Source organism: Suillus plorans (genome assembly GCF_016647745.1).
Source record: "Suillus plorans strain S12 chromosome Unknown HD556scaffold_162, whole genome shotgun sequence".
In the NCBI taxonomy this organism is placed as follows: domain Eukaryota; kingdom Fungi; phylum Basidiomycota; class Agaricomycetes; order Boletales; family Suillaceae; genus Suillus; species Suillus plorans.
The window spans coordinates 8,163-17,228 of NW_024537546.1; the positions used below are offsets into that span (position 1 = coordinate 8,163).

At 49.0% G+C, this 9,066-nt stretch overlaps 5 protein-coding genes across 5 annotated transcripts; 4 read left to right on the top strand and 1 right to left on the bottom strand.

Moving 5' to 3' along the window:
- Positions 1 to 210: 210 nt before the first annotated feature.
- HD556DRAFT_1315168 (uncharacterized protein) lies at positions 211 to 3,132 on the top strand (the record flags this gene model as incomplete). Its single annotated transcript, XM_041301102.1, has 12 exons — positions 211 to 496; positions 551 to 720; positions 762 to 882; positions 937 to 1,000; positions 1,052 to 1,209; positions 1,261 to 1,500; positions 1,557 to 1,790; positions 1,813 to 2,088; positions 2,242 to 2,283; positions 2,339 to 2,526; positions 2,590 to 2,691; positions 2,722 to 3,132. The coding sequence occupies 12 exons, from the start codon at positions 211 to 213 to the stop codon at positions 3,130 to 3,132; spliced, it is 2,292 nt and encodes a 763-aa protein (XP_041151817.1).
- Positions 3,133 to 4,055: 923 nt separating this feature from the next.
- HD556DRAFT_1202109 (uncharacterized protein) lies at positions 4,056 to 4,783 on the bottom strand (the record flags this gene model as incomplete). Its single annotated transcript, XM_041296403.1, has 4 exons — positions 4,056 to 4,103; positions 4,162 to 4,314; positions 4,363 to 4,524; positions 4,571 to 4,783. Coding segments are annotated over 4 exons (576 nt in total), but the record flags the coding sequence as incomplete, so codon positions are not given.
- A 1,082-nt stretch (positions 4,784 to 5,865) lies between these two features.
- On the top strand, positions 5,866 to 6,404 carry HD556DRAFT_1315170 (uncharacterized protein; the record flags this gene model as incomplete). Its single annotated transcript, XM_041301103.1, has 2 exons — positions 5,866 to 5,992; positions 6,040 to 6,404. The coding sequence occupies 2 exons, from the start codon at positions 5,866 to 5,868 to the stop codon at positions 6,402 to 6,404; spliced, it is 492 nt and encodes a 163-aa protein (XP_041151819.1).
- Positions 6,405 to 6,925: 521 nt separating this feature from the next.
- HD556DRAFT_1451903 (uncharacterized protein) lies at positions 6,926 to 8,566 on the top strand (the record flags this gene model as incomplete). The annotated part of the gene is made up of 5 exons (XM_041308054.1): positions 6,926 to 7,359; positions 7,415 to 7,493; positions 7,543 to 7,860; positions 7,911 to 8,348; positions 8,405 to 8,566. The coding sequence occupies 5 exons, from the start codon at positions 6,926 to 6,928 to the stop codon at positions 8,564 to 8,566; spliced, it is 1,431 nt and encodes a 476-aa protein (XP_041151820.1).
- A 244-nt stretch (positions 8,567 to 8,810) lies between these two features.
- HD556DRAFT_1201622 (uncharacterized protein) lies at positions 8,811 to 9,050 on the top strand (the record flags this gene model as incomplete). Its single annotated transcript, XM_041296398.1, has 1 exon — positions 8,811 to 9,050. A coding segment is annotated over one exon (240 nt), but the record flags the coding sequence as incomplete, so codon positions are not given.
- Positions 9,051 to 9,066: the final 16 nt, after the last annotated feature.

Below are 9,066 nucleotides of genomic sequence, written 5' to 3' on the forward strand. Positions count from 1 at the left end.
GTTTCTACCACTGGAACAATATGACTTCAGTGGTATGATGTTGGGTTCCTTCGAAAATGGCGGAGATGACAACCACATTGCCGGCTCATCGACGTTGCTACCTGCTGTGCCTCAGACTTACATCACACCTCCTACTCCGACAGGGCCTGCAGAATGGGAGGGTCATCCTTACACTGACGGCTTTCCCATGGATGATGCTTTCGACTTCCCATGGACGATACATCTGATGTCGTCCCTGCAGTGAAGGGGCGAAGATTTCAGACAGCGAATGCTGTGCTCCGAGAGGGATTCGTGGAACTCGAACGTATGATTCAAGATCTAAGTAGCAAAACAGCCATCCCCACTCATCAGATCGTCATACTTTGGAACAAGAGCCATGCGCGCTCCACCAGTACTGTCAACCATTGGAACGCTTACAGTAGTTACTTCAAGGACCACCTCAAGGACGAGCTTGCGAGGCTCGGCAGGAGGGCCCCCGAGATTCATGGCACACCAAGTGAGTTTTACATCTTGTGGCCGATGTTCTGTCATTCTAATGCGGTGATTCAAGGTGCCACTGTGCGCCGTAATTGCTATGAACTCTTCAAGGCAGCATTCCCGGACAAGTGGCAAAACATCCTCGAGCTTCATGAACAGTCAGCGATGCTCCTGGGTATTCCTCAGACGGTTGCTATGCGGGGTCAAGAGTTCCACAAATTTGGCACAAAGATCTCTGGCCTTGTGAGTATAATTCCGTCATGTTTTACTATTGTGTTACTGAGGGTAGACAGATGGACTCTGCAGCAGCTCGCTATGGCTTTGAGGCTGCTTTTGTAGCGTGCGGAAAAGTCGTTAATCAAGACGGCTCGCTGGGCCTAGCCCATACGACACCTGGAGCTGAGGGTGTGAGTATTTGTAGGCCACATAAACGTCACCTAATCACTATCTTAATTTTAGTTTGGAAATCGCGCTGTAGGGCTGATGAAGATACTATCATCGGTCACTTGAAAGCCCAGGTATAGTAAGTATTGTCTCGACGTTCCTGGTGACGAAGTTCTCATGTAATCATTAGTAACCTGACATCACTCGGTGTCGTCGAAGAGGCCTTTGATGAAGACAGCATTGGGATCGATGCCAACGTACGCGGGGCTTCAGTCCCCCCTTCAGAATCTCTCGACATTTCCAAGCATGGAATCAAGTGGATCAAGGATGAGTTGCATCGTCAAATTGGTATTTTGAGTGTATTTCATTTGTCGTTTGTTCGCTGACACTGAGGGACAGATGCACTGGGCGGAAAACTAACGTCCAACAAGATTTTTCCGTGGAAGACACTGCCATCGGAGCTCACGCGTATGTCAATGATCATCAAAGGATATCCGGAGGACATGCTCCTCCCAGGTGGTTTTCATACCACCGTAAATAAAGGTATCGCAAACCTGACTCTGAAGGAGACCGGCATTGTCATCGCAGCCTTGAAGGCGGGGACCATGAGCATCAAAAAAATTGCCGAAGCTAAGCGAGGTATGTTTTTATTCAATTTCAGTCTTCGCCTGCTTACAAATGATCTTTTTATACAGCTAAAGTCCTCACTTCTGAGTGCCCAGTAGTGGAGGGCGCGCCTCCTGCAGCAGATTCGGTTCATACTGCAGGACGTCGCCTTTTTGTGAATGGCAAATCGGATCGCCTGGGTGCTCTGCGCCTGAAGCAGAGCACAGCTACTTCCATAGTCAAAGGCAAAACATCAAAGAAAGCATCGGCACTGCCTGCTTCCACAACATCTCTTGCTGACGAGTCCGATGACGAACCAGCGTGTCTGCACCTGTCCGCCCCCAGCCTCCCCCTCCCGAGAATTCAAAGTCGTTAAGTGCCCGACGGGCCAGAAGAAGGTCGACAAGGAGGTCATTTCCTTGGCATCTAGTGATACTCCGTCTGGCTCAGAGGACCTAGATGAAAACCTGGAGGAATCAGTGGTTCTCGACTCCGATTACCAAGATGATGTTTCCTCCAAGAAGCGGAAGGCGAAATCCGAAGGCGCCTCGCGAGCATCCAAAAAGAGGTCACCGTCTGTTGCGCCTGCAGAGAAGGCAGTCTCAGCAAAGAAGATGAAAGGTAAGGTACCTGTGAGGCCTAAACCCAAGGTGCCTGAGAGGAGAGCACCGTCGGGGACTGCTGAGTCCTCCGGTGATGAACATATTCGAGATGTATGAGGTATGTTTGTTCCTCTTGCATTTGCTTCTATAAGGCGACTGATGTATATTGTAGCCAAACCTGCTAAACGTCTGCTTAATGGTTCGTCAGCTCAAGGTATGAATTTGTTGACTACATTGTTACAATTTCCATTGACTGACACGATCCTTAGAGCATCCTGTGACTGCAGTCGATCCCATCGTGGATAATGACGTCGATGCTCCTGACGGTAGTGCCGTCAACAAAGCTGCAGCAGAGACTCGCTCGAGCAATGCTGATGCTACCAACAGCCTCCCCACACGTCCCTTGCCTCCCTCGCCAACTCGTCATGCTTCGGTAGACTTATTCCCGGACAACATCGTGCGTGCAGGATCTCTCGCACCAGCTTCTAAGTCGCCTGTTGTGCGACCTCCATCCCTGCAGCGCGGGGAATCTCTTGGGCCAGCAGCTAAGTCGCCTCTCATGCAACCTCCATCCCTGCAGCCTGCGACAATTCACGACCAACCCATTGGGCGCAGGGAGCCTGTCATGGGGATGCCATGATCCCATCATGAGCGGCGTACCGAATCCGAGATGGCGGCTGCACCTACCGACGGAGACTTTAATGCCGAGAGTCACTCCATGACGCGGGCGCACGATGCAGACATGAGACCAGGGATGTATGGTCCACGCCCAAGGGGTCCAATGCCATCGCGCTATGGACAAGGCTTTGCTCGTTACCCGCCGCCCGAATATTACCATGACTCCCGTATGGCTCATGCCCCCCAGCCCCCCCATGGTCCTCAGCCTCAGTATCACGGTGATTACCATGATGCTCCCTACCACAATTCTCACGATGGATACGACGGTTATGTCGAGACTTATTGGCACCCTCCCAGCAGTGCATATTTTGGTCCACAAGGCAGATACCAGCATGGGTATGGGCGTGAGTATCCTAACGAGTACCCCAAGGACCAGGAGGATTGAGGACGAACTCCTTAGGCTCGCAGGCCTCATTTTTTGCATTCAGGTGACTTCCTCGGCCGCGTATATATTGAGTTGTTTCGTCATTTTTGGTTGTCGTGCTTGCTGTCGAACGTTGACGTATCTACCGTGTCCTTTGTATCTACCATAGTATCAGCCAATGCAATGTTTTGTATGTGATCAGGCCTCGTTTGACTCCTCAAGACAATCACGATCACGGAGGATTGGTGCAGAAATGGAATAAAACATTCAAACTGGAATATGGAAGTATGGAAGTATTGATAACATACAGATACGGAGAGGCTCCAGAACACATCCGCTATCACACTTGCTGACATCTGGAGATGCTGACATGGGGAGGCAGGCAGTGAGCATCTGGAGAGGCTGCTATGTTGAGGCTCTCCAGGGAACATACCAGGAGGTTGCGCTTACCCTCTGTGATGAGGCTCTGGTTACATGCTCTCGAGGGATGGCCACACATCCTTGGAAAACTAGGCGAAGCTCCTGGAGGAGGGGGTCTCTTAGACTATATATTTGCTACATAATAATAGGGTCTGACGGTATGTGGGAACATCTTGAAAGTGCTGCCAAGGGTGCACCACTCTGGCTACGACTCGGAGCCTCTGCGTCATCCTGCTCCTCCAGCTGGTACTCTCGAATGGCGTCTTCAAAGGCCTTGTTCTCAGTGTGGACCCGGGATGTAGTACTAGCCGATGACAGACCGAGTGATTCAACACCTGCATGAAAACTTCGAAGCATGAATGTTAGAATACTAGAGTAATAGTAAGTCAAAACATACCGGCCTACATCATGCAGATTGGTACAGATTCTCTCGAGAAGTTTGTAAGGTGCAGTGCGCTCATCAAAGCGCAGCAGTGAGCCCAAATGATTATTGTAGACAGCTCCATATGTAGCGGATGTGAACTTGATGTCTTCTTGATGCCTGGCAGCCACTCGTCGATACAACATTCGATCTATGAATAAGACATTGTTAGTGCCCTCATAAGAACTTGAATATCAAAATAAGCTCACCGCTGTAAGCACGAGTGCGAGAGCTCTAACAGGAAAGGGATTGAAGTACTTATGGTAGATGAGGCCCTCGTCGTTCCGATTTGAGAACCACATGAGGTTGATGCCCTCTTGGAGCAATTCGGTTTTGTAGACTCCCTTCTTTGACGACCAGTCCTATTATCCAATGTCAGCACACAGTAATATAGATTGTCATCTGCGTACCTTGAATATAAAGGCTGAATCGGCTTTCAACGACTCTGCCCGATCTCGGTTCTGTTGCATCACCTGCATGGAATTACTTGCCCGGAAACCATAAAAAGAACTAGTCAGCAGGCGCATCTTGGTTTTGAGTTCACCTCGCACATGTGATGTGCGATTTAAGAGCTTCATATCAATCAGACCCAGAGCGTGGTATGAACAGATTGCTTACCATTTTGACTGCTAAAGGTGTTATTTTGACATCAATATCTTTAATTTTGCATGCCTCGTGCCAGGCCTCTTTGGCCAAATTTGTCTCGACGGCGACAGAATCAGGAAACGGGGCTCGTGTGACAATCAGACATCGAAAAATTGAGCAGGCCGTTGTGAGAATCTCTTTGGAGATGTTGTCAAAGTCGCTGGCTTTGACACGTTGACGCGAACCGTCCGAGTTTTTCTTGACCTTCGGGACTATCAGGACATCTTCTAAGGACATGTTGAATTGTCGCTTGGTCCCCCGAGCTATTGGCAATGGTTCACCAGTGTTGTCGTCATCGTTGTCGTCATCCAGGTCGGTTGACTCAGACCTGTCATCGTCATCAGCGTCCAAGGTAGGAGTGTCGTCTGGAGCATCATTGAGATGGGCATTGGCCGCATTCAAGTTGCTTCGTGGTGCTGGATAAAGTCAAACAGAGGGATATTAGGATAGTCAGGCTAATATTGATAGAAAACACATACCCTTTTTTCCTTTCGTGTTCCGGTCAGTATTAGTAGGCACTATGTGTGCGCTGGTGTTGCTGTGGCGCCATCTCGGGGGAATTTTGCCTGCGCTGAACTTCAGGGCACTAGTGTTTGACAACTTTGTCTTGATGCTGTGATCGGAGAACTGAATAAAGTATGGTCAGTGGCTCGTTTAAGTTAGGAAAGAAGAAAAAAGCTCAGACCATCATATCTTCTTGCCTGTCGATGTCGCTATGCAGCTCCGAAGGCTCTTGCTCAAAGTTGTCGGGACGGTCTTGATAGGCGGCCTTCAGTGCCTTTTTCTTCTGCTTTTCCGACTTCTGTTCCTTGACTTCTTGACGACGGGTAATATGTTGAGATTCAGAAACTATAGAGGATCATGAGCGAGTAAAATACAATATTTTAGTAGTACTTACAACGGTAGGATTCTTTTTCAGTTGGTCAACGCTCTCGACCGCTTGCGGTGCGCACACTCGGTGGTGCTGCAGGCATTGACGAGGTAGTGCGCGCATTCAGCGGTGCTGCAGGCATTGACGAGGTGGGCTTAAATTTTTGCTGCTTGGAGGCAGCCTTAGTATGAGGTGCCATGGTCACTAGAGCACAAGGTGTGATTAGCGTTAGCAAAATATATAAGACCATAAAACATACAAACAACTCACAATTGAACCTTGATTGTTCGTTGATTCCAGGGCTCGTTTGGCTAAAAGCTGTGTGTTTAATGAAAGAAAGGATAAAAAGATTTGAGCGTACCGTCACAATATTTTTTCACTGTCATGGATACCCTCAATGTTAAAAAAACGGTACAAAGCTTGCTTCAAACACTCACCACACTCTGACGAATCCTCCAGCACAATGTCACCATCTGCCGGTCACAAAGACGCTGCTCGTAAAGACGGGAACTCGAGATCAAAAGGTCAGTTATCCCATTGCCCCTCCCAATTATCGCAATGTACTTACCAGTGGCCTGCAGGCCAAAGCTCGAAGAGCCTGACACAGGCCCCATGTTCCCGCGCCCTCCATTTCGTCAGACTCCAGGCCCCATCTGGTTTCCCAAATATACTTGCAAGCTCATTTTGGAGCGCTGGGAGGCAGAAGTGAAGGCCTGCGAGAACGCCAAAAAATTGCAACTAATAGAATTAGTACCAGGCACTGGCACTCCTAGCCTCTTACAAGCGAGCTTGCGAAGACTCGTTAGTGAGCGCTGGGATGCAGAAGTGAAGCGTTGTGAGGAGGCGAAGGGTGCAACTTTTAGAATTGCTTCTGGCCGCCCATGGTATTTTGAAACTAGTGTAGCGTGGCAACTAGAAGGTACAGTCATCTGGTAAAAATTTACGGCACATGTCAGAAATGCTATGGAGTTGTGCCAGGAAAATAAACTTGAACCTTGTGATGAGGAGAGCCTACCGATATTGGTGAAACAACGGAGCTAGTCTCCATAAGCGATTGCGTTCAGGTGGGTTCTTGGAAGAGCCGGGAGCTAGTCTCCATAACCGACTGTGTTCATGTGGTTTCTTGGGAGAGCTGGGAGCTAGTCTCCATAAGCGATTGCGTTCAGGTGGGTTCTTGGGAGAGCCGTCCACTGCACCCCATGGATCGTCCTTCCAATCAACAAAACCATTGGGATTGCGTTCAGGTGGGTTCTTGGGAGAGCCGTCCACTGCACCCCATCGATCGTCCTCCCAATCAACAAAACCAACATGGATAGCTAGTCTCCATAACTGACTGCGTTCTCAGTGTGCCTAGATTGAGTCCAGGCCAGGGCGCATGAAAATTATTTTAAGTAGGTACATTACAAATCAGAATCGAAACACTCACTCGAAACACTCACTCGAAACATTCACCAACCATGCCCCAGTGCTGCGTATTTTGTGGTAAGGAGTTCCCTACAAGGGGTGGTGTCAAGAGACACATAACTGGCCGCCCTGAATGTAGAAGGGCATGGGAGTTAACGATCGAAGAAACTGAGGCCACCTATGATGAAGATGGCCCACAAGTGGACTTTGCTTACGATGATGTTGGCAGCTCATTTGGCCTGCCGCTTCGTCGCTCACGTTCCAAGTCCTCCGATGCTGATCAAGGCAACCCACCAGCGCTGAAAAGTCGGAGGGTGACCATCGAGGAGGTTTCTGATGAAGATGCTGTGAGAACAAATAGTGGGCGATATTTCAAGGAATGCCCTGATGGTGGACGGACTCTGCGGGAGGGAGAAACTGGTTTTGAGAGCTATCGGAAGTATAAAAAAAGCATGGGTGAGGACGAGTGGGCACCTTTTTGCGATGAGTACGTACCCTGTTGTCTTCATCTCCTCTGCAAAATGATTGATTTCAGTCGCCAGGGAAGAATGGGGACTCGCAGAGTGGCTCGTTAAAAGTCTGGGCCAGACCCGAACCAATGATTTTCTAAAGTTGCCGATAGTAAGTTACACATTGACCGCTGAAAGAATTGGACTTACTGGTGTGACAGACACGAAACCGAATGCAACCATCCTTCCACAACAACCGATCGTTCCTCCAGAAGGTCGATGAACTTCCGCATGGAGCTGCCTGGAGCTGCAAGAAGATCAGTGTCCGGGGAAACCAAACAGACGAGAAGGGTGAACCATTGCATGAAGATGTCGAGCTTTGGATGCGTGATCCTGTGGAGTGCATCAAAGACCTGATCGGAAATCCTCAATTCAAGGATCACATGGTGTACGCACCTGCACAAGCATACACAGACTCTGCGGGACTCAACCGAGTGATTGGTGACATGTGGACTGCAGATTGGTGGGGGGAAAAGCAAGTGAGTATGCGATCCAAAAAGTTAAGCAAAGACTGACCTACAACGTCCAGAAACAGTTACCGAAAGGAGCGACCATAGCACCTATCATTCTTGCTTCAGACAAGACATGTTTGTCACAGTTCCGAGGTGACAAATCTGCGTGGCCTATATACCTCTCAATCGGCAACATTGCCAAAGAAAAAAGGCGACAACTGTCAGCACGAGCAACAGTCCTGATTGGGTACTTACCTGCAGAAAAACTCGAATGCTTTACATCAGATACACGCTCCCTTGCTGGTTACCGGCTCTTCCACCATTGTATGTCCCTCCTGCTGCAACCGCTCATTGCTGCAGGACAAAATGGCATTGAAATGGTATGCGCTGACTCGATGATCCGCCAAGTTTACCCGATCCTTGCAGCATATGTGGCGGATTTCCCTGAACAATGCCTGGTGCATGTTGCAAGGAGAACCGTTGCCCAAAATGTCTGGTTGCGGCGGATGAAAGAGGTGATCCACTGAGTACACCGATGCGGGACCCTCCATTGATAAAAGAGATATTGAAGAAGCGACAAAATGGTCAACATCCAGCTGAATTCAAAGACTATGGATTACGCACCGTCTATCATCCTTTTTGGGCTGACCTTCCACACACAGACATCTTCCTTGCCTTCACACCCGACCTCCTACACCAACTCCACAAGGGTCTTCAAAGATCACTTGGTTAAATGGTGCCTTGATATCGTTGGTCAAGCTGAAATGGACGCACGCTTCAAAGCCATACCGGATTATCCGGTCTTCGGCACTTCAAAAAGGAATCTCGACGGTGAAACAATGGACGGGTACAGAACACAAGCAGATGCAGCGTGTTTTTGTAGGGTTGCTTGCTGGTGCAGTACCAAGGTATGCTTCAAACATGCTTAACAAGGCTCGCACTGACAGAATCATTTTTTAATATTTACCAGTGGAGTGTTGGTGGTTGCACGCGCTATTCTAGATTTTTCTTATTATGCGCAGCTTCGAATACACACAGTTGACACCCTTGATCATCTGGAGAGCGCCCTTTCGGTATTTCACGCCAACAAAGAAATCCTGCGCGAACTCGAAGTTCGAGATCATTTCAATATTCCTAAATTGCACCAACTCTCGCACTACGTCCAGTCCATCTCATTGTTCGGTACTACTGACGGGTTCAACACCGAGCTTCCTGAACAAACTGCATATCGAC